Raw genomic sequence first — 26,864 nt, 5'->3', positions numbered from 1 at the left:
ATGGGAGCGTGTCTGGTGGGTTGGCGCGACGATGGTGATGCTCCACGTGCTGAGAGGGGGGCCGGGGGCTACGCAGGTCGTCGGGGCGGCAGGTGGCCGTGGCGCGCGCTGGGGCGTGCCCACGCCGTGATCGGCATGGCCTGGGCCACTCTGGGCGCGCGGTGGTTGACGCGTGTGGGCTTTCTCTCCGGCAATGGTGGCTATGGTTGGATGCAGGGGAGCAAGGGGGGTCCAGGGGACATGATGGCCGGGAGTGGTGGTGAGAGGAGAGGAGGGGATGGTGTCCATGGTGACCATGGCCGGCATGGCCATGGCATGCATGCTTGGCTAGCTCCTCTAGGGTTTCTGTGGTGGAGTGATGAAGAGAGGGAACAAGGGGACAGTGTGGAGAGATTTGGGGCAGGGTAGGGTTAGGCAAACACTATTGCAAATAGTGTTGGTATAGTTCCCTATTTGAAATTCCTCAATTTTGCCCAAAATTGATAAAGTTCAAAAGGTTGACCAAATTGAAAAGGGTGTGTTTGGTTTGGTTCTAAATGACCAGAGGCAAAGAGAGGTGGTGGTGGAATTTAGAAATTCAAAGAATGGCAAAATTTGATAAGTGGGAGATTGTTCCACTTAATTAAAAGTGCCAACTTTGGATGAGCATAGCAATTGATCAAGAAGGATTTTGGCAAGGTGGTCTTTACAAAAAGTGTTCATCTTGATGTCCTCTTGGATGACATGCAAGGGGTTGGGAAAGTTTAGTTTGAAAAACTAGAAATAGAGAGGCTCAAAGTAGTGACCAGAATATAAATGGCAGATTTGACCATTATTGTATGTGAGCCAAATTTGAGTTGGAATTGGATTTGAATTGTGTTTCTTTGATTCCAAAAGTTGTAATAAGTGTTGAGTCACATTATACAACTAATGGTGAAGGCCAAAATGGTCTAGGGTCAAGATTCATAAAAAATGGCATAAGCCCTATGTGAGGGTTTTGTGATTTTCTCACTTTTATTCTTTTATTTTTCTTGGCCTTGCTTTGACAAGGGTGAGGTTTATTCGGTGTTAGATGAAGTTGGATGAAAGGTTCCAACCATTTTGAGGCAAGGTTGGTGCCTAGATCAAGAGTTGATAAATTGGCCCTATGTGTATGTGAGGAAAATGGAAATATCCCACTATTGGGTTTCTCTCCATTTGATTGGACTTGACTTGACTCCAATGTCATTCTTATTAGTTTAGAAGCAATTTCAAACCATTGAAACCATTCCAAGAGGTCTAGCTCAAAGATTTGTAAAATTGGCCAAAACACATAGGAGATGACAAGTCAATTTTTCTTATTCTTGTAAGGTGCTCCCCTTGCTTTACTTAAGCAAGGTGGAGGGTCAAGTTAGGGTTAGATTGGGTTCAGAGATGGGTTCACACCATTGGGAAAAGGTAGAAGTGCAAAGGACAAGAATTGGTGAAAATGGCTACGGATCACATATGCCTCTATGCATATGTGGCATTTGATTTTTAATAGAACTTGGCTTGACCCAAAGATGTTGTTGGGTGTTGAAATGGCATATAGGAGTGATCCAACCATTCAACTTCAAGTCTAGGGTCAGGATCCTCAATTCCACAATTTGATATTTTGCTCTCATATACCTCTATGGCATTATTACTCTCTTTTTGAAAACCTTGTGTTCCACTTTGGATGGTGTTGGAAAAGTACTAGATAAGGTTTAAGAATACTTTCCAATTCTCTACATAAAGTAGAGAGGCCTAGGGGAAGTTTTACAAAATAGCCATAGGCATATATGCTTCTTTCTAAAATAAGATTTTTCCTTTTTATTCTATTTTTCAAAGATTGATGTCAAGAGGGATGTGGTTTAGGGTTTAACAAGTTTTACAATGGTTCACTACCATTTAGTAAAATAAGAGAAGGTAGGGCTCAAGATTTACCTATTAGGGCTATAGGCCCACATATAGCTTTCTTCTATTTTGGGTTTCTCAAAACAAGATCCAAATGATTTTGGAAAAGGTTTAGGGTTCTTCTTATTTGATTTCTTTCTCTTTTTGTTTTTATTTGGTTTGTGATCTTCATTTGATCACTCTAGGGTTTGAGGGTGTATCACATAAGTATACCACACTCATCAAGACAAGAACACAAGTAATAGGTAGGAGCACTAGGCATAACACTCTAATTCAGAAAAGTTTTTGTTGGTTCTCATTTTTGGAAAAAGGAATTTCATTTCTGCTTTGTTTTGAAATTTGGGATGTTACAAACCCTTCCCCCTTAAACAAATCTCGTCCCGAGATTTTAAGAGGAGTTAGGTTCCTAAGAGAGATTGGTGATAGGACTTAGCAGGGAACATACTTGGCATATTCTGAGAGGTTTCTTGTGTTTCGGTGGCCTTCAGGTTGTAGTAGCGACCGTTGCGGTTGTTCGGGTAGTTTGGAGCAAACTTCCTTCTGGTTGCGATATGGTGCTGCTGCTGTACAGATGCAGCGGGGTTGGCGGCGATCTTGGAAAGCTTCTTGCGACATTCATTGGAGTAATGACCCGCAGTTCCACATTCATAGCAGGTTACCGTTGACTTGTTTGTTTGTGCGATGGGTACAGCATTGCTTCCAGTCCTTGGGGCATTATTGGCGGCTTTCATCGGGCACTTGTTAGAGTAATGACCAGTAACACCACATGCGTAGCAGGTCACATTGGACTTGGCTCTGGGGGCATGGTGGAGTATTGGGATGTGCTGCTCCAGTGATGCTATCTTCACGCGGAGGCGGGCAATGAGGTAGTCCTTCTTGGCGTGTTGGTGGCGAAGTGCCTTACGCTCCATTGCAAGGATGCTGATGGCTTCAGTCATCCTGGCGTGCTCAGGGTGTATCTGCTTGGCTTGGGCACGGGAGTTGTTGCGGGTAGGAGGGGCCATCTGAACATCGAAGTAGATAATAAGGTAAGAGGGAAATTTCTATGGTTTGTTTGAGTTAAAATTCAATAATTGAAAACTTGAAAACTTAAGGAGTGTTGAGGGGGTAAAAACCAGCAACACTTTTTCATTCATACCAAACATCACACATTACAAACCTAACACACCGTTGGTTTGAAGAACCATTCATTCGTTCTACGATACAAGGGGATCCTGATACACTCACACCTACTTAAGTGCTGGAGTGATACTATTCTCTCGGGTGGACTCTTCTTCTTCACGGTTGAGGTGCTTGGCGTGAGGCGAGGGCGTTGTCCAAATCCCTGCAGGTTTTGTACTGCCTGAAGTCCTGAGGTGCTTCGTAGGGGTTCATCCTTGGTTGCGGTGGGGGCATGGTCATTGGTTCTCCCCAGGGGTCATGTCTTGGGTAGTAGATGAAGCGAGTGTTCTTGATCTTGTCCTTATTTTGTCCACACAGACGAAAAATTGCCTCTTGCATCGCTTCGGCTAGTCCTTCCTTCCAAGTGTTTCCTGTTACAGCAATCCAAATGGTTTCCCATACCGGGGCATCAAGCTTCCTTCGTAGATCAGTAGAAACGTCCCACTGAGGTGGTTCTCCTGCCCTAGCCTTCAGTGGTATTCCGAAAAACTTGGGGTACGGGTGTCCTAGATAATCCACTAGTTGCTTCAACTCTTTTTCGAACTTGAGGTCGCCTTCGGGACCAAGCTGGTAAGACTCCCATTGGTACGTCATCTGTGAGCAAAGAGGAGTAAATTAGAGAAGTAGTCAAGTGTGCACATTTTTATGTAGGCTTGCAAGAAAGTAGAGTATGTTTTTCTCATTTTTGGCAAAGAATTTCCAAGGTAAGAGTAAGAACAAGTTTTCACAAATATTCACTTCATTGGTTTTTGAAACTAAGTTTTTCAGACGTCCATTCTAACTAGGGTCTCCTAAGGTCAAACAATGGCTCTGATACCAACTTGTCAACACCCGGATTTTTAAGTCCAGATGCCTGTCATGCCATACATCGCAATCCCAGGAATATTGTTGTTGCGAGACATAACAGTTGAATATCATAAGTCATCATTCATTACATACCATAGTCGTCTTACAAATAGAGATCACACGATCCCATATTACACACAGAGTTGATCTAGGGATCAACATTCACCAAGTTCATAGTTTCATAGCGGAAGCGTAAAGTAGAAGGGACTCTCTAGTCCACAGGCCAACGTCTGACGTCAGAAGGCTCCCTAGTTGTCGTGGGCGTCCTGCTGGTCGTCTTCTTCAAACTGTTGTTCTGCTTCAGAATCTGGCCATTTGAATAGCCAGGGACACAGCCGTGAGTACTTTAAAGTACTCGCAAACTAATATCACGGTAAATACTAAAAGTTCTAGTAAGGGGGTACTAAGCTCTAGTTTATTTTGCATAAAGCTAATTTTATTTCACAAACATTTTTGTAAACCACTCTTCATGTGCTAACTAACTCAAGTGGGAACATTAGTGTCATTCCCACAACCAGGTTGTGATTCCAAGTCAAAGTCTCCATTCAAGTTCAAAACCATAAGTCATCCTTCAGCATTCATAGTTTTCGAAAAGTTCTGATGACGGAACAGTATGGCCTTTCCAACTGTCCATAACCGAGGACGCGGCTATTCGAATAGGTTTAACTCTGCAGAGGTTGTACACTTGTGCCACAACAATTGCAATAGCTCGTCAGGGGTAACTGGCCCTGATTTATCGTACGCAGTACGCGAACTACCAATCATAACCTTTCATTTACACATCCTAGTATAGGCACCTCTCCCCATGAGCTTGGCCTCCCAGTGAAGACCAATCATCAACTCGGGAGCGCACAGGGCTTGGGCCGGACATTCACCTCATCGCGCATCATATCGTATCATCTCAGTTGTTGTGGTAGAGGCAGCTTTCGGCATAACCCCGATGATGCTTGTTTAGAGGGAACCCATACTAAGACACACAAACTTCCAGTTAAGCCCTACCCAGATTCAGGTATTGTGGGGGTACGGTAAAATTGGAATGGTATCGCATCCGAACCCAACCATCAGTATTTTTGAAACATTCACCAAGTCATTCACCAGTCATATTCACCTTCAAAAGAAATCATTCAATGGAATGCATCTTCATCCCAAGGTTTCGAAACTCCTTTAAAAATCTCTCAATAGAATGACTCGTCATTCCAAGGTTTTCGAAATCATTTCAGTTCCCAGTCTCCCACATGGAGAAGTCACTTTCAATCAGCACTAGCATCTAGGTATGAGGGGTACTAAGTATTTGTTTTGTTTCTAGGCTAAGTTTGATACTCTTGTACTAGTCCAATACTAGCCAAGTGAATCATGAATCAAAAAGTACTTTGATAAAACAAAGGTAAATAGAGTTTGTAAGTACAAACTGGAAATTAAGATCATAAGCCTAAAGTAAAAATAGGGGAAGGCTTTGCTCATAGAGAGCTTAGCAAGTTGCAAGATTATTATCTTGCAACCAAAATGGTTTGCCTCAAGCTAGCTTGCATTGGTGGTAGCTTGCTAACTTTACTACTTTGATCACCAACTTGTACTTTGACCCAAGTTAACTATAAAAGTAACCCATCTAGAAAACAAGTAAGAATTTGTAAAATCAAAACTTAGGATGGGTTCATATACATAAAGGTAAGAAACATGGTGCCTTGCCCCAAGGGGCGTTGCACCTTGCCAGAATATTAGTTTGCAAACTACATATCTTAGCTTGCAAACAATATCACCTTGCAAAGGTAATTTCTATCAGTGCTAGCTTGCGTTGGTAATAACTTGCAATACTATCAGCTTGCCTTGGTTGAAGTGAGGGTCCAAGTTCTCTTCTCCTTCCTTGTTGTAGAAGTCCTCCTCTTCCCGATGGTCTCCGGTACTAGCGTCTAAAATACGAATACGGGGTACACGATCATCATACCAAACTTACATACTACCAATCTCATACAAGCTTCACACAACTTAACTCGTATCACACACTACTATTAAGTGGGTGGAGGTGTTCTTCCTATTTAAGAAAATAATTTTCTCTCATACTAACTTATGTGTTACTTTTTAATTACTTAGAGAAATACTTTCCTCTCATATCTTATTAAGATTTAATTTCTCTTATGAACAAAATATGACCTAGGTTGACTAAAGTCAACCTCTTCATACTCATCATTTAAGAAAATGATTTAAATGAGGTTTCATACCTCATACAATTTAATCCTAACAAGGGTAATGATTTAAGGTCACCCAATACTCAATATGAGATTATATAGACCATGGTCCATACCTCATGTTGAAATACTTGGGACCAAGATTTAAATGAGAGAGAAACCTCTCATAAGATTGAACACATAGTTGTAACTAGGTTAACAACTACCATTGAGGTGATTTCACATCCTCAACAATTCATTGGCTATTCTAACAATACTTGTACTCACACCAATACTACACTTAGAGTGCATTGGTTGTGTGGCTTGAGGAAAATAATTTCCTCTCCTTACATGTAAGTGATAGTTTCCATCTAGGGTTTGAGAAATACCTTTCTCTTATTGAAAACTTCTTAAGATTTAATTTCTCAAACAATCATGCATGAAATCATGTTGACCCAAGTCAACCATTCATCATTATCATTTGAGAAATAGATTTAAATGAGGTAGAGTACCTCATGCCATTTATTAACACTACAAATGATTTAAATCTCTAAGGAATTCATATAGGTGAGTTTGGGCCAGGGGTCCAAACATCACATGAATTCATTTGAGACAAGATTTAAATGAAGCATAAGACTTCATATGAATTACTTAATAGTTTTGGACAATATCAACTAGTTAAACTAGCCATATTACCCACTACTTAAACTAGGGCATGATCATGCAAGGTGACCACACCATTTTATTGCCTAAACAATTAGTGTAAGTCAAAAGTGAGCTAAAGGAGTTGGAATTGACTCAATATCTATTTTGGTTGATTTTTAGGAATTATTCTAAGGCAGAAAAGTCCCTGACTTGTTATTTTTGTTAGATTAATTCTACAAAGAGATTGACCATGAGGCCAGTGGCATTGGATAGATATTTTTCTAGGCTTTCCAAATATATCAACTTCATAAATTTTGGTTCAGCAGATTTGAAACTATTCAATTTCAAAGTGGGGGTCAGTATTGAAAAAGATTTGAAAGAAATAATTCTAATTCAAACTGGCGGGCTGGCGGGAAAGAGAATGGGCCGAAATGGTTTAAAACGCAGCGACGGCGAGTTGGGCCGGCCTAGCAGTGCGTCCAGCGCGCAGCGGGCCAGCTGACAGGGGGTCCCACTTGTCAGCGACTCAGGCTTACCGAAACGGTATGGAGGATCATGGAACGTAGGATTAGAGGAAGATCGTGCGGTCGAGGTGCGTCGTCTCCGTCGAGGGGAGGGCTTGCTGGCGCGGCGAGGCACGGGGGTCGACGGCGAGCTGGGACTCCGGCGACGGTCGGCGACGGTGCAGAACGGCGTTGTCGACGATGAGGAAGCAGATGGCGCAGACGGCGGCTCGAATGGTGGCCGGGAGCTTCTCCTCCGTCGAGCTGCTGCGGCGGCGGTCCCCGGTGAAATTGGAGCTACTCCGGTGAAATTGGGAAGGGGGAGGTGGTCGAGGAGATCAAGGATGAGGAGGGAAGCAAGTGAGTGTGAAGAAATTGTACCGGGTTGCTTCCCTTTTATAGCGGCGCGAGGTGTTGCGGGGCAGTGGTGATGGCGGCATGCGCGCGGCGTCGCCGGCGATGCAGAGGGGTAGGAGGGAGCAGGGCGAGGTAGGCGACATTACTGCGAGGCTAGAGAGCTAGGAGTTGAGGTGGGGGACGGTCTGGCGAGCGCGCGAGAGGCGAGATACCGGCGGCAGGCTTACGGGGGTCCGGCGAGCTGGTCGTCGGCGACAGGCAGCGCGAGAGCATGGGAGCGTGTCTGGTGGGTTGGCGCGACGATGGTGATGCTCCACGTGCTGAGAGGGGGGCCGGGGGCTACGCAGGTCGTCGGGGCGGCAGGTGGCCGTGGCGCGCGCTGGGGCGTGCCCACGCCGTGATCGGCATGGCCTGGCCACTGCGGGCGCGCGGTGGTTGACGCGTGTGGGCTTTCTCTCCGGCAATGGTGGCTATGGTTGGATGCAGGGGAGCAAGGGGGGTCCAGGGGACATGATGGCCGGGAGTGGTGGTGAGAGGAGAGGAGGGGATGGTGTCCATGGTGACCATGGCCGGCATGGCCATGGCATGCATGCTTGGCTAGCTCCTCTAGGGTTTCTGTGGTGGAGTGATGAAGAGAGGGAACAAGGGGACAGTGTGGAGAGATTTGGGGCAGGGTAGGGTTAGGCAAACACTATTGCAAATAGTGTTGGTATAGTTCCCTATTTGAAATTCCTCAATTTTGCCCAAAATTGATAAAGTTCAAAAGGTTGACCAAATTGAAAAGGGTGTGTTTGGTTTGGTTCTAAATGACCAGAGGCAAAGAGAGGTGGTGGTGGAATTTAGAAATTCAAAGAATGGCAAAATTTGATAAGTGGGAGATTGTTCCACTTAATTAAAAGTGCCAACTTTGGATGAGCATAGCAATTGATCAAGAAGGATTTTGGCAAGGTGGTCTTTACAAAAAGTGTTCATCTTGATGTCCTCTTGGATGACATGCAAGGGGTTGGGAAAGTTTAGTTTGAAAAACTAGAAATAGAGAGGCTCAAAGTAGTGACCAGAATATAAATGGCAGATTTGACCATTATTGTATGTGAGCCAAATTTGAGTTGGAATTGGATTTGAATTGTGTTTCTTTGATTCCAAAAGTTGTAATAAGTGTTGAGTCACATTATACAACTAATGGTGAAGGCCAAAATGGTCTAGGGTCAAGATTCATAAAAAAAAATGGCATAAGCCCTATGTGAGGGTTTTGTGATTTTCTCACTTTTATTCTTTTATTTTTCTTGGCCTTGCTTTGACAAGGGTGAGGTTTATTCGGTGTTAGATGAAGTTGGATGAAAGGTTCCAACCATTTTGAGGCAAGGTTGGTGCCTAGATCAAGAGTTGATAAATTGGCCCTATGTGTATGTGAGGAAAATGGAAATATCCCACTATTGGGTTTCTCTCCATTTGATTGGACTTGACTTGACTCCAATGTCATTCTTATTAGTTTAGAAGCAATTTCAAACCATTGAAACCATTCCAAGAGGTCTAGCTCAAAGATTTGTAAAATTGGCCAAAACACATAGGAGATGACAAGTCAATTTTTCTTATTCTTGTAAGGTGCTCCCCTTGCTTTACTTAAGCAAGGTGGAGGGTCAAGTTAGGGTTAGATTGGGTTCAGAGATGGGTTCACACCATTGGGAAAAGGTAGAAGTGCAAAGGACAAGAATTGGTGAAAATGGCTACGGATCACATATGCCTCTATGCATATGTGGCATTTGATTTTTAATAGAACTTGGCTTGACCCAAAGATGTTGTTGGGTGTTGAAATGGCATATAGGAGTGATCCAACCATTCAACTTCAAGTCTAGGGTCAGGATCCTCAATTCCACAATTTGATATTTTGCTCTCATATACCTCTATGGCATTATTACTCTCTTTTTGAAAACCTTGTGTTCCACTTTGGATGGTGTTGGAAAAGTACTAGATAAGGTTTAAGAATACTTTCCAATTCTCTACATAAAGTAGAGAGGCCTAGGGGAAGTTTTACAAAATAGCCATAGGCATATATGCTTCTTTCTAAAATAAGATTTTTCCTTTTTATTCTATTTTTCAAAGATTGATGTCAAGAGGGATGTGGTTTAGGGTTTAACAAGTTTTACAATGGTTCACTACCATTTAGTAAAATAAGAGAAGGTAGGGCTCAAGATTTACCTATTAGGGCTATAGGCCCACATATAGCTTTCTTCTATTTTGGGTTTCTCAAAACAAGATCCAAATGATTTTGGAAAAGGTTTAGGGTTCTTCTTATTTGATTTCTTTCTCTTTTTGTTTTTATTTGGTTTGTGATCTTCATTTGATCACTCTAGGGTTTGAGGGTGTATCACATAAGTATACCACACTCATCAAGACAAGAACACAAGTAATAGGTAGGAGCACTAGGCATAACACTCTAATTCAGAAAAGTTTTTGTTGGTTCTCATTTTTGGAAAAAGGAATTTCATTTCTGCTTTGTTTTGAAATTTGGGATGTTACACTTTTACCTTTCCTCCCCGGCAACTGCGCCAGAAAAGTGCTTGATGTCCACGGGTGCTTCTATTCTTGTAGACAGTGTTGGGCCTCCAAGAGCAGAGGTTTGTAGAACAGCAGCAAGTTTCCCTTAAGTGGATCACCCAAGGTTTATAGAACTCAGGGAGGAAGAGGTCAAAGATATCCCTCTCATGCAACCCTGCAACCACAAAGCAAGAAGTCTCATGTGTCCCCAACATACCTAATAGGTGCACTAGTTCGGCGAAGAGATAGTGAAATACAGGTGGTATGAATAAATATGAGCAGTAATAACGGCACCAGAAAATAGCTTGATGCTACAACTGGCGTGTGGTTGATGGTGGTAATATTGCAGGCAGTACAGATGCAGTAAAACAGTAAACAAGCGATGATTGCAGTATTTGGGAACAAGGCCTAGGGATTATACTTTCACTAGTGTACACTCTCAACATTGTAATCATAAAGGAATATAAATAAGCACCTCACTATGCTATTCTGAATTACTCTCTGGCAAGATAATGAACTCTAATTCATCATGTAGGCAAACCTTAAAGATGTATTCCCAAGTACTAATAAACACCCCACGCTGTCACTTTGAGCATTCATAGGAGGTACTAACACACCACAATTTCATAGAGACATCCAACTCAAATCATAACTCAGTGAATAAGTATCCTGTGAAATATAGCCTAAGAGACCCACACGGTGCACACACTGTCACCTTTACACACGTGGGACAAGGAGTCTCCGGAGATCACATAAGTAGAATTCACTTGACTAGCATAATGACATCTAGATTACAAGCATCATCATATGAATCTCAATTATGTAAGGCAGCTCATGAGATTATTGTATTGAAGTACATAGGAGAGAGATTAACCACATAGCTACCGGTACAGCCCTTAGCCTCGATGGAGAACTACTCCCTCCTCATGGGAGACAGCAGCGGTGATGAAGATGGCGGTGGTGTCGATGGAGGAGCCTTCCGGGGGCACTTCCCTGTCCCGGCGGCGTGCCGGAACAGAGAGTCATGTCCCCCAGATCTTGGCTTCGCGATGGCGGCGGCTCTGGAAGGTTTCTCGTACCGTGGCTTTTTTTCGTCTCGGAAATTTAGGTCAGGGACCTTTAAATAGGCGAAGAGGCGGAGTCGGAAGGTCGACGAGGCGGCGGCACAATAGGGGGGCGCGGCTCCCCCTCTGGCCGCACCGGCCTACTGTCTGGTGGGCCTGTGGCCCCCCTCTGGCGGCTCTCGGGTGTTCTGGAAGCTTCATTCAATTCTAAGATCATGGGCGTTGATTTCGTCCAATTCCGAGAATATTTCCTTACTAGGATTTCTGAAACCAAAAACAGCAGAAAACAGGAACTGGCACTTCAGCATCTCGTCAATAGGTTAGTCCCGGAAAACGCATAAAATGATCATAAAGTGTGAACAAAACATGTAGGTATTGTCATAAAACAAGCATGGAACATAAGAAATTATCGATACGTCGGAAACGTATCAATAGCCCAAGTGGTTTGCTTGATGTTTTCTTTCGGAAATACTTTCCTGCTAGTGCTCAACATGCTGCTTTGCAGAAAATTTATAGTTTTGACCAGGGAGATGGAGAGAAATTGCCTGAAGCTTGGGCGAGATTTTGCTCTCTTATCAGAGCTCGACCTAGACATGATTTGGAAAAGCATGATTTACTTGATATATTTTATAGTGGACTAACCATTTAGTCTAGGGCATACTTGGATAGTTGTGCTGGTTGTGTTTTCAGGAAAAGAACTTCGGACGAAGCTGAAGAATTATTGGCTAGAATAGGCCGGAGCCACGATGATTGGACTACACCTGAACCAACCTCGACACCAATATTGAAGAAGAGGGGTTTGATTAAATTAAATGATGAAGATATGAGGGAAGCCAAGAAATCTCTTAAGGAGAAAGGTATTAAATCTGAAGATGTGAAGAATTTACCTCCCATAGAAGATTTATGCAAGATAACTCCCCCTTCATCCATGATTGAGGTACACTCTCTTCAACGCTTTACTAGGGAAGATATTCCGTATTCAAAACCTCCTGCACAATGCTTAGATGAGTTTGATAATTATATTGTTAAACAAGAAAATTTTAATATGAGAGTAGAGAATCATTTAATGGAAAATTCTCAAGCTAGTAGTAAATTGCATGATATTGTGGAGAGAACCTCCAATGATGTTAAGATGCTTGTTAAACATTTTCATATGGTTCAAACTCAAATTGATCAACTCACTAAAGTGCAAAATGACTTGTTAAAAAATAATTCTAAAGAAAAACATGCTTATGAAGTAACAACTAGAGGTGGTGTTTCCACTCAGGATCCTCTATATCCTGAGGGGCATCCCAAAAGAGTTGAACAAGATTCTCAACGGATTGAACCTAGTGCTCCTTCTAAGAAAAAGAAGAAGAAACATAAAAATGTTGTAGAATCCTCTGAACCTGTTAATGATCCTAATAGTATTTCTACTTCTGATGCTGAAACTCAAAGTGGTAATGAACATGATAAAGATAATGATAAGAATGACGCTTCTGATAAAGAAGAGGTTGAATATGAACCTGAAAAGCATGCTAAAAATAAAAAGTATACTAAAGAAGATTTTATTGCTAAGAAACATGGTAATGAAAGAGAACCTTGGGTTCAAAAGCAAATGCCTTTTCCTGCTAAGAAACTAAAATCAAAGGAAGAAGAACACTATAATAAATTTTGTGATTGGATGAAACCTTTGTTCTTGCAAATCCCTTTGACTGATGCTATTAAATTGCCTCCTTATTCAAATTATATGAAAATTATTGTCTCTAACAAAAGGAAAATTCCTAATGAGGAGATTTCCACTATGCTTGCTAATTACTCTTTCAATGGCAAAGTTCCAAAGAAGCTGGGCGACCCAGGTATACCGACTATTCCTTGTTCCATCAAGAATAATTATGTTAGAACTGCTCTATGTGATTTGGGAGCAGGTGTTAGTGTTATGCCTTTTTCTCTTTATAAGAGACTTTATTTAGATAAGTTGATACCAACTGATATATCTTTGCAAATGGCTGATAAATCTATTGCTATTCCTGTTGGTATATGTGGGGATGTTCCTGTTCAAGTTACAAATAATTGCTTAATATTAACTGATTTTGTTGTGTTGGAAATGCCTGAAGATGATAATATGTCTATTATTCTTGGGAGACCTTTTCTTAACACCGCAGGGCCTGTTATTGATTGCAATAAAGGAAAAGTTACTTTCGATGTTGATGACAAGGAGCATACTATTTATTTTCCCAAGAGGATTGATAAAGTATGTGGAGTTAATACAATTTCTAATGTGAGAACTATCAAAGTGGGAGTTATTGATTGTCCTATATATGAGCCTAAAGAAGGATATCAAAATATTAAGATTGGATCCATATCAATACAATTCAAGGTAACATGATTGATTTGAGGTTTATTTCTTCTTATGTTATGTAAAAATTATTTGGTGGCAAGACTTGATAAACCTTGTTACCAAATAAATTTTATATGCATAGAGGAGCTAAACAACATTTCTTTCTTCCTCCACTTGTTCTACTTGCTGTAGCACTTCATGTTTTGCAAGGTTCTTTAATTGGGTAGAGATTTCAAAATCTTTTTCTGCCCAGTAATAATAATTTTGACACCCAGAAATGTGCATTTTTCAAAGTTTTCAAAAATTTACAAAAATTATACCGTTGGTCTTATTTTTCGAAGAGCTACCTGGGAGCACCTGGGGATGACCAGTGGGGCACCCCAGGGCTGCCCCCCATTCGCCGGCGCGGCCAAGGAGGGGGGCGCGCCACCCTGTGGTGTGGGCCCCTCCTTGCCCCACTTATTCATCTCTTCCTCCCATCTCACTCTCTCTCCCGAAAAAACTCGTACCAACTTTCTCTCACTCGCGTTTTTGCTCAAGAGCTCAGGATTTCTCGATCTCTTTGCTCAGCCCAGATTTCTGTCTGAAATTTGGCACATTTGCTCTCCGGTATGTGACTCCTTTGATTATCCAAATAGAATTTTACTTGGCTGAGTATATCTTGAATATTTTGCTGCTGTAGGTAACATGTTTAGTGAGCTTGCATGCTTGTTCTAAGTTGTAAAAATTAGTTTTGATGCATGTTTAGTACTCTACCAAGTTCCTATAGTAGTTTCCCTCAATTATATGTCTCCAAATCAACTTTTGTAATGTTTGTTGAAAAATTTCAGAAAATGGAGTGGAATAGGCACCAACTGAACCAACAAGAATTGGAAGTGCAAGAAGTTATGAGAGTTCACCGCGAAGAGGGAGTATAAACTCATGCGAGCAAGTCTGTTTCCAGGTGCAGCTGAATTGACAACTTCGCTGTTAAGGCTTACAAATATATTCTTTGGCTCCCCTTGTGTCGAATCAATAAATTGGGTTTTACTTCCCTCGAAGACTGTTGCGATCCCCTATACTTGTGGTTCATCAGTCACATCCACAGTCCAATGGACAGGTTGAGCGGGCCAAGGGCCTCATATTAGCTAGGATCAAACCTCGCCTTGAAGAACCGCTGCGACAAGCAGCCGGAGCTTGGACGGAGGAGTTAGACACTGTTCTATGGAGTTTACGAATAACCCCCAATAGGTCAACTGGTTTCACACCTTTCTTCCTAGTATACAGATCTGAAGCAATGCTACCCTATGACATCATCCATGATTCCCCGTGAGTTTCCGCCTACAACAAAGAAAATGCAGATGAGGCTCGACAACTATCTGTGGACCTGATCGAAGAGGCTCGAAACTTAGCAGACCAATGCTCCACCATCTACCAGAAGAAACTGCGTCGCTATCATAGTCGCTGCGTTCGGAATCGCTTATTCAAGGAAGGAGACCTAGTCCTCCGCCTCCGATAGGTGAAAGAGCATAATTTGCAATCTGCATGAGAAGGACCTTTCGTCATCAACAAAATACTACATAACGGATCTTACTACCTCGTTGATATTCGTGAGTTGAAGGATAGAAATAGAAACTTGCTCCAGAAAAGGAAGAGGGAGGATCCGGGTGACGTCTACGACGAGACATATCGGCCTTGGAATATCGCACAGCTACGCCATTTCCACACTTAGCAATTACCACATTACATACCCTGTAATAGTTATGATACATGAGCAATGAAATAAAGCATATGGTTCACTCTTTGAGTATTTTACCTCCTTTAATTGTTCATTTTGATCGTGTATGTTTTCCAACTAAAACCGCAGAGCTGGATGTTTCCGCCTAGGCGTGAATAATGTTGTGATTTAAAAAATTATCCAGTAGGACGTAAGCTTAAGTTTTATGAGATATGTACTTTCTGTTGCGAGCTTATGGATTCCTGGTAGCGACTTTCGGCACCTCAAAAGCTAGGGGCTTGTTACCGCGGTTTTTTATGGATTACCATTAGGCTTCCTCGCCGTCGGCAAGTCTTTTCCAGCTAAGGGTCTTCCGGCTCGTGAAAGGTCAAGTAAGTAAGCTGAAAAATATAGAAACCAACACTTGCTTTAAACAAACACACATGCATATATGATAATAAAACGGTAGCATAATAAGTATTTTCGCCCAAGTACATTGCATGCAAAGTTTTCCCTAGCTACTTCAAATAAGTTTAAGCGTATATATTACAAACCCACTCTAGGGCCAAAATGATGCATCTTAGTTTTTTCACAGGTGCTAGTCGGAAGATTCCGATTTCTCATCCACAGAGGCACGGTAAGTGTTGTCCTTATCGGAGCCGCCGCCCGAGTGACTTGCGCTTGAGCCGGATCCTTCATCCTCAGGTTCATCCTCATCTTCGATGAAGCCAGTTGGAAACTCGTACTTCTCATACCATTCTTCATGGTTAACGTGGGAAGAAAAGAGCGAGTCAAATCCGCTAACTTCTCGGATGAGTTGCTTGATATTGGTGGACTTCGGAACTCCGAGGGCAATGTGCGTAAAGTACATGGCCAGAAAATGTGCTTCGCACATAATCAGGGCAGGAGCAGCGATGCCACGGGCTGAGGACTCCTCTCAATCCTTTATCAGATCCGGCACAAGGGACATCATGTTGGTCATTGTGTCCATCACCTTAGTGCCGGCCCGTTTCAAGCTTAGCTTCTTGGCAATTCCCCAGCAAGCGTTCACGAGGTCGTCGATGGCGTTTTCGACATCCTCATATGCCTCGGTTCGGGTGAGGTTGGCATCCTCTTTCCGCATGAATCCAAGCAAGGCTGTCAAACAAAATACTTTGGTTAGTTTCTGCTTGTGAGTTCAGAAAAAATGTGAAAGGCGGAAATCAAGTCAACAAATGGATCTTACGGAATAATTTTGTTGATAGCCATCGCCTCCGCCTCAGCAACTTCCAATTTAGATGTGAAGGCTTTCACCTTGACATCACTAGCCTTGAGTTTTTTCTCCAATTCCTCCATGGCCTATGCGTGCTTGACCTCCAACTCCTTTCTTGATTTTAATCTCATTCAACTGAGATTCCTTGAGGGAGGCTTGGGCGGATTCGTGCTCGGCCTCAAGCATCGTGCGTCGGGCGGAGAGGTCATCGATGGACGGCTTTCTGGCTAAGAGCTCTAGAGCGTGGAAAAATGTCCTAGTACAAACCACTTCCATATTACAATAAACGGATGAATCTTAAAGCATGCCAGAGGTTTACCTTGGCTTGTCCTTAGACGATCCTGAAGGACCTCTACGAGTTGCTGGTTCTCCGGCTCCTTTTGTGCTCAGCCCTTCAAGTAGTTTCTGCTGCTCAAGCATCACTTTCTTCATGTCCATATGAAGTAAGCGTGTGTTCTGAAAGCATGTTTCGATTGTTAGCCAGAACCAAAATCTTTGGGGCTGGGCAGAAGACAAATATTTTGAGAAGGAAAATTTTGAGTTTCCGCCAAAAATGGAATGATCATAACAAGTTAAGAATCAGCCTAGCTCTTTACTCGGAAAAAAGCATAATCCAATGCTTGGGGGATAGTATTACCTTGTGAACAGCTTTGTGCTTGGCGAAGAAGACGTGGAACGAATCCTTGAAATCCACCATCTCTTGTTGCTTCGTTTCCAGGTGGCCCCAGACTTCATTCATCAAACCAGTTATTTCCTTATAGTGTAGATGAAAGGGCGCCTTTCGGAGAACTGGAAAGAAGTGGGGATGCGTGGAGGGCGTACTGATGTCTACGCACACTCCTTTTCCTGTAGACAGTGTTGGGCCTCCAAGAGCAGAGGTTTGTAGAACAGCAGCAAGTTTTCCCTTAAGTGGATCACCCAAGGTTTATCGAACTCAGGGAGGAAGAGGTCAAAGATATCCCTCTCATGCAACCCTGCAACCACAAAGCAAGAAGTCTCTTGTGTCCCCAACACACCTAATACACTTGTCAGATGTATAGGTGCACTAGTTCGGCGAAGAGATAGTGAAATACAGGTGGTATGAATGAATATGAGCAGTAGTAACGGCACCAGAAAATAGCTTGATGCTTCAACTGGCGTGTGGTTGATGGTGGTAATATTGCAGGCAGTAGAGATGCAGTAAAACAGTAAACAAGCAGTGATAGCAGTATTTGGAAACAAGGCCTAGGGATTATACTTTCACTAGTGGACACTCTCAACATTGATCACATAATAGAATAAATAGATAAATGCTATACTCTACACTCTCTTGTTGGATGATGAACACCACTAACTGTGTAGGATTACACGAACCCTCAATGCCGGAGTTAACAAGCTCCACAACATTCGATGTTCATATTTAAATAACCTTAGAGTGCATGATAGATCAACACAACTACACCAAGTACTAACATAGCATGGACACTGTCACCATCACACTATGAAGGAGGCATAGATCACATCAATACTATCATAGCAATAATTAACTTCATAATCTACAAGAGATTACAATCATAACCTACGCCAAGTACTACACGATGCACACACTGTCACCATTACACCGTGGAGGAGGAATAGACTACTTTAATAACATCACTAGAGTAACATAGATGAATAGTGATACAAAACTCATATGAATCTCAATCATGTAAGGCAGCTCATGAGATCATTGTATTGAAGTACATAGGAGAGAGATTAACCACATAGCTACCAGTACAGCCCTTAGCCTCGATGGAGAACTACTCCCTCCTCATGGGAGACAGCAGCGGTGATGAAGATGGCGGTGGTGTCGATGGAGGAGCCTTCCGGGGGCACTTCCCCGTCCCGGCGGCGTGCCGGAACAGAGAGTCCTGTCCCCCAGATCTTGGCTTCGCGATGGCGGCGGCTCTGGAAGGTTTCTCATACTGTGGCTTTTCCGTATCGAAGATTTAGGTCAGGGACCTTTAAATAGGCGAAGAGGCGAAGTCGGAAGGTCGACGAGGCGATGACACACTAGGGGGCGCGGCCCACCCCCTGGCCGCGCCAGCCTATCATCTGGGGCCCACAGGGCCCTCCTCTGGTGGCTCTCGGGTGTTCTTGAAGCTTCGTGGGATTCTAAGATCTTGGGCGTTGATTTCGTCCAATTCCGAGAATATTTCCTTACTAGGATTTCTGAAACCAAAAACAGCAGAAAACAGGAACTGGCACTTCGGCATCTCGTCAATAGATTAGTTCCGGAAAACGCATAAAAACGATATAAAGTGTGAACAAAACATGTAGGTATTATCATAAAACAAGCATGGAACATCAGAAATTATAGATATGTTGGAGACGTATCAGCATCCCCAAGCTTAGTTCCTACTCGTCCTCGAGTAGGTAAACGATAACAAAGATAATTTCTGAAGTGACGTGCTACCAACATGATCTTAATCATACTATTGTAAAGCATATGAGATGAATGCAGCTATTCAAAGCAATGGTAAAGACAATGATTTAAACAATTGAATCATATAGCAAAGACTTTTCATGAATAGTACTTTCAAGACAAGCATCAATAAGTCTTGCATAAGAGTTAACTCAAAAAGCAGTAAATTCATAGTAAAAGCATTGAAGCAACACAAAGGAAGATTAAGTTTCAGCGGTTGCTTTCAACTTGTAACATGTATATCTCATGGATAGTTGTCAATGCAAAGCAATATAACAAGTGCAATAAGCAAGCATGTAGGAATCAATACACAGGTAACACAAGTGTTTGCTTCTTGAGGTGGAGAGAAATGGGTGAACTAAATCAACATAAAAGTAGAAGAAAGGCCCTTCGCAGAGGGAAGCAGGGATTAAATCATGTGCTAGAGCTTTTTAAGTTTTGAAATCATATAGAGAGCATAAAAGTAAAGTTTTGAGAGGTGTTTGTTGTTGTCAACGAATGGTAATGGGCACTCTAACTACCTCGCCAACCAGACTTTCAAGAGCGGCTCCCATGAAGGACGTTATCTCTACCAGCAAGGTAGATCATCCCTCTTCTCTTTTGTTTACACATGTACTTTAGTTTTTATTATGAGTGACACTCCCCCCAACCTTTGCTAACACAAGCCATGGCTAACCGAATCCTCGGGTGCCTACCATCAATCTCATACCATGGAGTAGTGTCTATTTGCAAAATTAAGTTGCTTACTAATGAGTCAGAGCAAAACATGTGAAGAGAATTGTTAATGAAGTTTGATTAATCGGGACTGAGAACCCCATTGCCAGCTCTTTTTGCAAAATTATTGGATAAGCGGATGTGCCACTAGTCCATCATGAAAGTCTGTCAAGAGTAAATGACAAGGTTGAAAGATAAACACCACATACTTCCTCATGAGCTATAAAACATTGACACAAATTGAGAAGCATTTTGAAGGTTTAAAGGTAGCACATGAAGTATTTACTTGGAATGGTAGGAAATACCATGTAGTAGGTAGGTATGGTGGACACAAATGGCATAGTGTTTGGCTCAAGGATTTGGATGCACGAGAAGCATTCCCTCTCAGTACAAGGCTTAGGCTAGCAAGGTTGTTTGAAGCAAACACAAGTATGAACCGGTACAGCAAAACTCACATAAAAACATATTGCAAGCATTATAAGACTATACATTGTCTTCCTTGTTGTTCAAACCCTTACTAGAAAATATCTAGACTTTAGAGAGACCAATCATGCAAACCAAATTTTAGCAAGCTCTATGTATTTCTTCACTAATAGGTGCAAAGTATATGATGCAAGAGCTTAAACATGAGCACAACAATTGCCAAGTATCACATTATTCAAGACATCATACCAATTACTACATGTAGCATTTCCCGTTTCCAACCATACAACAATTAACGAAACAATTTCAACCTTCGCCATGAACATTAAAAGCTAAAAACACATGTGTTCATATGAAACAGCGGAGCGTGTCTCTCTCCCACACAAGCATTTATTCAAACTAAAACAAAAACAAGAAACATACAGACGCTCCAAGTAAAGTACATAAGATGTGACCGAATAAAAATATAGTTTCAAGGGAGGAACCTGATGATTTGTAGATGAAGAAGGGGATGCCTTGGGCATCCCCAAGCTTAGATGCTTGAGTCTTCTTGAAATATGCAGGGATGAACCACCGGGGCATCCCCAAGCTTAGAGCTTTCACTCTTCTTGATCATATTGTATCATCCTCCTCTCTTGACCCTTGAAAACTTCCTCCACACCAAACTCAAAACAACTCATTAGAGGGTTAGTGCATAATCAAAATTCACATGTTCAGAGGTGACACAATCATTTTTAACACTTCTGGACATTGCCCAAAGCTACTGGAAGTTAATGGAACAAAGAAATCCGTCCAACATAGCAAAACGAGGCAATGCAAAATAAAAGGCAGAATCTGTCAAAACAGAACAGTCCGTAAAGACGAATTTCTAAGAGGCACCAGACTTGCTCAAATGAAAATTATCAAATTGAATGAAAGTTGCATACATATCTGAGGATCACGCACGTAAATTTGCAGATTTTTCTGAGTTACCTACAGAGAATTCTGCCCAAATTCGTGACAGACAGAAATCTGTTTCTGCGCAGTAATCCAAATCTAGTATCAACCTTACTATCAAAGACTTTACTTGGCACAACAATGCAATAAAATAAAGATAAGGAGAGGTTGCTACAGTAGTAACAACTTCCAAGACACAAATATAAAACAAAGTTCTGTAGCAAAATAAACACATGGGTTATCTCCCAAGAAGTGCTTTCTTTATAGCCATTGTCGTCGTGGTGAACGAGCAGATGCCATAGGATGGCTTAGATTGGGGCCGAATGGACGCAAGAGGATTCGGGGGAGGGTTTGCGATCAGGTGGGAAGAGATTCCGGATGGTTTCCTCAAGAACTTGGCCAAGGCCAGAGGTTGAAGAAGAAAGACACAAGGAAGAACTCCCTCTAGATCACCATGTTCATAGATTCACACAAGTTACAGGCTCTGCCTTCCTACATACACGCGTGTCCCTGAAGAAGGGCTGCCCCCTCTCCTTATATAGGGGAGAGGGTGGCTTACAGAGCAAGAAACCCTAATGGCATCTTTGACTGGACAAACTACTTTACAGAGTTACTGTACAAAGCTACTTTAATCATGAGTGACGCCGGAGTCCTCTTTAATCAGGGCTGCTGATGTCCTCCGGCTTCTTTGGACGTCACCTCTCTCTTTGGCGCCAGGGCTCTGAATAAAGTTACTTTGCTTAGCTCATCCTTGTCTTCTTGCTCTGAAGAGAATCTTTGACCAGTCCTGCCGACAGGCTCTCCTTTCCGGTATCTTCTATACCGGGTTCCGGCATACCCCTTTGGGGATACCGGCTTAGCCTTGCTCTCCCGGATTCCTACTAGGCTTCCGGTAAGAACATTAAACCGGTATCTTGATGGCTTAAACCATCCGGTTTGGCATGCCTTTGGCATACCGGGGGTTATCCCCCCAACATTAGTCCCCGAAGCTGGTATAGCCTGGAGGATTCTATCCTACAGACCATGCCAGGTTTTCATCTTTTTTAAGATACCGGTTTAATTACTCATGTCTTGAGCTTAGTTCCGGCACCTTTACCCTTGTTCCTTTTCTTCTCTTTGCAAGGCTTGTTCCGGCACCTCTTTTTTCCGGCACCATGTGTCTTTACTCCTTCCTCGGCGAAGTCGAGAATATATCGGGCCCCGCGCCTGTCAGTGACATGCGCACTGTAACTGACGCGCCAGTGTCCGCTGTCACATCGTTTCGACTCCCGCGCACGCATTTAATGCACCGCAGCGGATCCCACTACCTCTTCGGGATCCCGCGTGCGCCTCCGTGTGGCCTCCGTTTTCGCGCGTGTATCCCTCCGCCACGTGGTGGCCCAAGGCGCGAACCGTCGCGGGCCGTGAGGCGAACCGCCGCGGCCCAGCGGTTCCACACCCACTTTCTCTCTCTTATATAAACGCAACTGCCCGTTCCTCTTCATCTTCTTCGCATTCTCCTCCTTCGCGCACAGAGCTTCACGCCTTTGCGCCTCCGCCGCTCTCCGTCCGCCGTCGCCCGTTCAAGCTCCGGCGCCCGGCGAACTCACGCCGTGCCGCCGCCGGACTTCGCTGTGCGGAGACCTTCGGCAGCAACTTCTTCGCGTCCGCCGCATTTGTGCTTCTTCGCGAGCTTCTCCGCCTCGCCGTCGACGGTGCTCGCAGGCGGCTGCAGACCCGCTTCACCGCCAGCAAACTCCTTCCCCAGCGACCGCGCCGCTCAAGGTTGGTACTAATTTCACTTTACTCGCCGTTCGCTTGCTTTCCAGATCTTGAGCCTTTGGTGTTCTTATTTGCTCCTTTTTCTTTGGTTTTCCTCTTACTCGTAGATCTTCACGCGGGGTTCGAGTCTGGGATTTCTGTTTCTCCACCTACCCTCGCGATGTCCGACGAGGAATCCTCCTCCGCATCCTCTTCTTCCCTTTCTCTTAAGCGCCGTAGACCTTCTCCCGGTGAATCTACGGCCTCAGATCCAATGGAAACCGATTCCGGCAACCAGCAGGAATCCGGTAACCCCCAAGAGTCCGGCGGCAACCTAGAATCCGGTAGCTTTAGCCAAGCTTCCGGTAGCCAAGAGGCCAGCAGCTCTGGCCAAGCCTCTAGCAGCTCCAGCCAATCTTCCGGCGAGGAGCCTTCCCCACCCACTCGCGGAGCCTGGATGGGCTCCAACGTTACTGAGTTCGAGATTGATTGGCTGTACCGGTCTCGAAGGATTCCGGAAGGAGTTTCTGTCGGATTCCGGATGACGAGATCGAACCGGATCCGGAAGACGACGAGTTTGTTGTTTTTCTTGCTCACTTTGAGCGTGGCTTCGGCCTTCCTGCCTCTACTTTTTTCCGGGAGTTCCTAGATTTTTACGAACTCCAACCTCACCACCTTCCTGGCAACGCCATTTTCTATCTTTCTTGCTATGCCACCTTCATGGAGGCTTACATCGGCATTCGTCCCACTCGTGAGACGTTTGCCCGCTTCTTCAACTTGCGGATCAACTCCGTCCAGGGCAAGGAAATTCCTAAGCCCAAGCCGCCCGTGCAGTGCGGCTCCTGCATCGTCGGCTCCCGCCAAGGGAGCACTTTTCTTAAGTTTTCCGGCCTCGAGTCTTGCCGCACCTGGCAAGGAACTTTCTTCTACGTGAAGAACACCGGCCGCGCCGATCGCATCAATCTTCCTCCATACCAAGAGGGGCCCCCCAGCAGAGCCAACTGGAGCTACAACCCGAAGACAGAACATGCCGAAACCAATCGGGTAGTGCGCTTCTTGGCCTCTTTGAAGAAGGAGACCAACATCTGTCCCGACGATGTCATCCGGACTTTCATATCGCGCCGGGTGCTTCCTCTTAAGCGCCGCGCACATAGGATGAGCGAGATGTATGGCCCAGGCGATCCTACCAAGATCACAGGCCGTGCTCTCAGCAAGAAAGATGTTGTTCTCAAGGCTAAGCAGATTTGTCAAACTGCTATGCCTTTTACTTGGGAATGGGGCCTCCTTCCCCTCAGTTCCTCTAACCGTCCGACCCAAGAAGTAAGAGATTGCGCAACTTGGGGTTGTCTTTGCCGGTAAGTTTCTCGCTTTTGCTAACCTTCTTTTTACCTTGTTTCAGGCCAGGGACCGCTTCCCTCTATCCAGGCAGAGCCGCGAGGACCTCTCCGGAAGCGTGCCTTTGACTCCTTCGACCCGGATCCCTACATCTTTTGGAAGGATCTGAAGATGGGGAAGACCCCGGCTGCGCGCCTTGGCCGGGACCCGCCGGAGCCCACCGGAAACCCCGAGGAGCTGGTTGTGCTCGAGGTATTTTCTTTTCCGGCTTCTTATACTTTGCCATTATCGCTTTCTTGCGAATTGCTTCTTAGCCATATCCAACTCACAGATCCACGAGCGCGTGCCGCCTCGCGCGCCGAGGCCGGCACTGAGTTTGTGGACAAACTCATGGCCCAGGGCCGAAGAACAAGCAGCCGGCATCTCTGCCGGCTCCAGCCATGCTCCTCCCTCCAAGCGCTTCCGGACGGAGCCCGTGGGGAGAAAGAAGTGGGCGTGCGCCGCTACGGGCGCAAAGCGATGCCAACCGCTTCCGGGTAATTTCATTTTCCGGCTTGCCTCCTTTTTTGCTAAGTTCCTTTTCCGGTTGCTTTTTCTCAACCACTTGTCTTTTCTCTTTTTCTCAGCCCCGCTCTCAAGCTTGGCCCAAGGCCATCGGGCTCTGAGGGATCCGCAAGGACCTCAACCCCTCCTCCTCGTTCAAGCCCGGCACCATCTGGTGCCGGCAACACCTCTGCCTCCCTTTCGGGGGGCACAACAAATTCGGGGCGTGCGGCCCCTTCACTGTCAGATCACCGCACGGAGGAGGATCTTTCCTTCCTCCCGGAACACCAAGACACCGGCGCCAGCAACACCGGCGCCGGAGAAGAAGAAGCTGCCGGGCGGGCGGAGCCTTTTGCTCCTCCCGTCCTCGAAAAGACAACTTCCGCGCCGGAATCTTCCGCGCCGGAAGGCTCCAAGACGGGTGACGCTCCCTAGCGCTCCCCTTCTCCACGCACCATCCTCATGCCTCCGCCTGAGGCTCCTCGCGCCCAGCCCTCCAAGGCCGCTCCTGGCGCGCCGCCGGCCAAGACTTCCGGGGCCTCTTCTACCGCGCCGCCGCCCAAGCCCTCCAAGCTCATCAAGGGGAAGGCGACGGCCTCCAGCGCCCCTTCGGGCGGCCAGCAGCCCTTGGTGCTGCACGTCTCCAAGGCTGCCAAAAGCGCCAGCATGAAGGCCACCGGCCTCCTCGGCCGCATTACGGAGTTCCAGCGCCAAGGCCGGGACCTGGGGCACCTCCTGCCGTATGCCCAAAAGTGGAATGCCGCGGACATCACTCCGGCGACCCGCGGCATGGGCAAGGATCGGCTGCCGGCACCTGATCCTGTCGGGGATCGGTGCTCTGAGGAGCACTTCATGCGGCTCCGGGCTGCCGTAAAAGAGCTTGACAGCGCGTGGTATGACTCCACGAACAATCTGACGGTATGTTCTACTAACTTTCAACCTTTGCCGGTTTCTTTGTTTCCGGTTCTGCTTTATCTTTTCCTTAGTTTCATGCCGGTTTCTCTCTTGTCTATCTTCCCAGTCCCCGAGTTTTGTGGTGAGAGCGCAGCTCTTAGCGCAAAACTTAACTTAAGTTTTTAGCGTGAAACCGGCACCTTGCCAAATCCCGAGTTTCGGGTTAAACATCTTCTCCTTAACACATAATTTACTTTAGAAACGCGCAAAACCGGCACTTTGCGATCCCGAGTTTCGGGTTAAGAACTTTGTTCTTAGCGCAAAACTTTATCTTAAAAACGCGCAAAACCGGCAGTGCCAGTCCCCGAGTTTCGGGTTAAGAACTTTGTTCTTAGCGCAAAACTTAACTCATTTCTTCTTTTTCTTGAACAGGTCACCGCTGACACTCGGAAGGCCCTCTTCGAGGAGCTTTTATGGGAGCACCGGGAGCTCGCTGAGGCACACGACAAGTGCCAAGGTAAGTTTTTTATTCTACCGGCATCTTTGCTACCGGAAACCTTTTCTCCTTGTGACGCTTACAATTTCTGTTCAACAGTGATCCCGGAAGCTTCCATCGACGCTCTCAAGGAGCAGCTCGCCACGGCCCAACGTACTATTTTTTCCTTTCTCCTTTGAACTTGGTTTCTTTTCAGTTTTACTAGTGTAACCTTGCTAACACTCATTTTTCCGGTTACAGGGGAGAAGGATGAGCTCAGCCGGCAGCACCAGGAGGAGCTGAACGCCCTCAAGACCAGCTACCAGGAGCTCAAGTCTCAGCTGATTCAGCTGGGGCTTGACCACGCCAAGGCCCTCAAGGCCGCTGAAGTGACCGCAGCGGCCAAGTTGGACGAGGCTCTGGAGAATGCCTGCAATGCCACTGTGGTGTTGCGGGCAGAGCTGGAGGAGATGGCCAAGGCCCGGAAGGGTGCCGAGGAGAAGGCCGCGCGGCTGGAGGAGGGGCACAAGGAGTGCGATCAGCTGATCCTGCAGACCGACACTCTTGCCCTCCGTAAGTTGTTTTCTTTTACACTTTGACTACTGCATACGGGCCTTTTTTCCTTCAACCCCATTTTTCTTTCCGCTATCTTTCCGTCCGGTCTCTCTTCTTCCGGATTCTTTTCTCTCCGGTCTCTTTTTCTTCCGGTCTCTTTTTCTTCCGGTCTCTTTTTCTTCCGGACTCTTTTCCTTAAGCTTTTTCTTTCTTTGCACAGGCCTCTTTCCGGACTCGCAGAGGTATGCCGTCAAGAAGGTCGACGCGCAGCGCAAGGACAAAGGCCAAGCGGATCTTACCGTGCCATGGACGCCCAAGGACCATCTGGTCGCGCTTAACGCGCGGGTGTCCCATATGCGCTGCATAGACCGC

The 26,864-nt window shown here is 45.0% G+C and overlaps 1 protein-coding gene across 1 annotated transcript; it reads left to right on the top strand.

Moving 5' to 3' along the window:
* On the top strand, positions 1 to 26,536 carry LOC127309323 (uncharacterized). The gene is made up of 4 exons (XM_071822430.1): positions 1 to 289; positions 25,818 to 25,979; positions 26,058 to 26,111; positions 26,199 to 26,536. The coding sequence occupies exons 1-4, from the start codon at positions 1 to 3 to the stop codon at positions 26,534 to 26,536; spliced, it is 843 nt and encodes a 280-aa protein (XP_071678531.1).
* The last annotated feature ends 328 nt before the right edge of the window (positions 26,537 to 26,864 follow it).

Source organism: Lolium perenne, chromosome 6 (genome assembly GCF_019359855.2).
Source record: "Lolium perenne isolate Kyuss_39 chromosome 6, Kyuss_2.0, whole genome shotgun sequence".
NCBI classification, from domain to species: Eukaryota; Viridiplantae; Streptophyta; class Magnoliopsida; order Poales; family Poaceae; genus Lolium; species Lolium perenne.
Note: the sequence above shows the minus strand (reverse complement) of the source record. Positions and strands in the feature narration are given on the sequence as shown.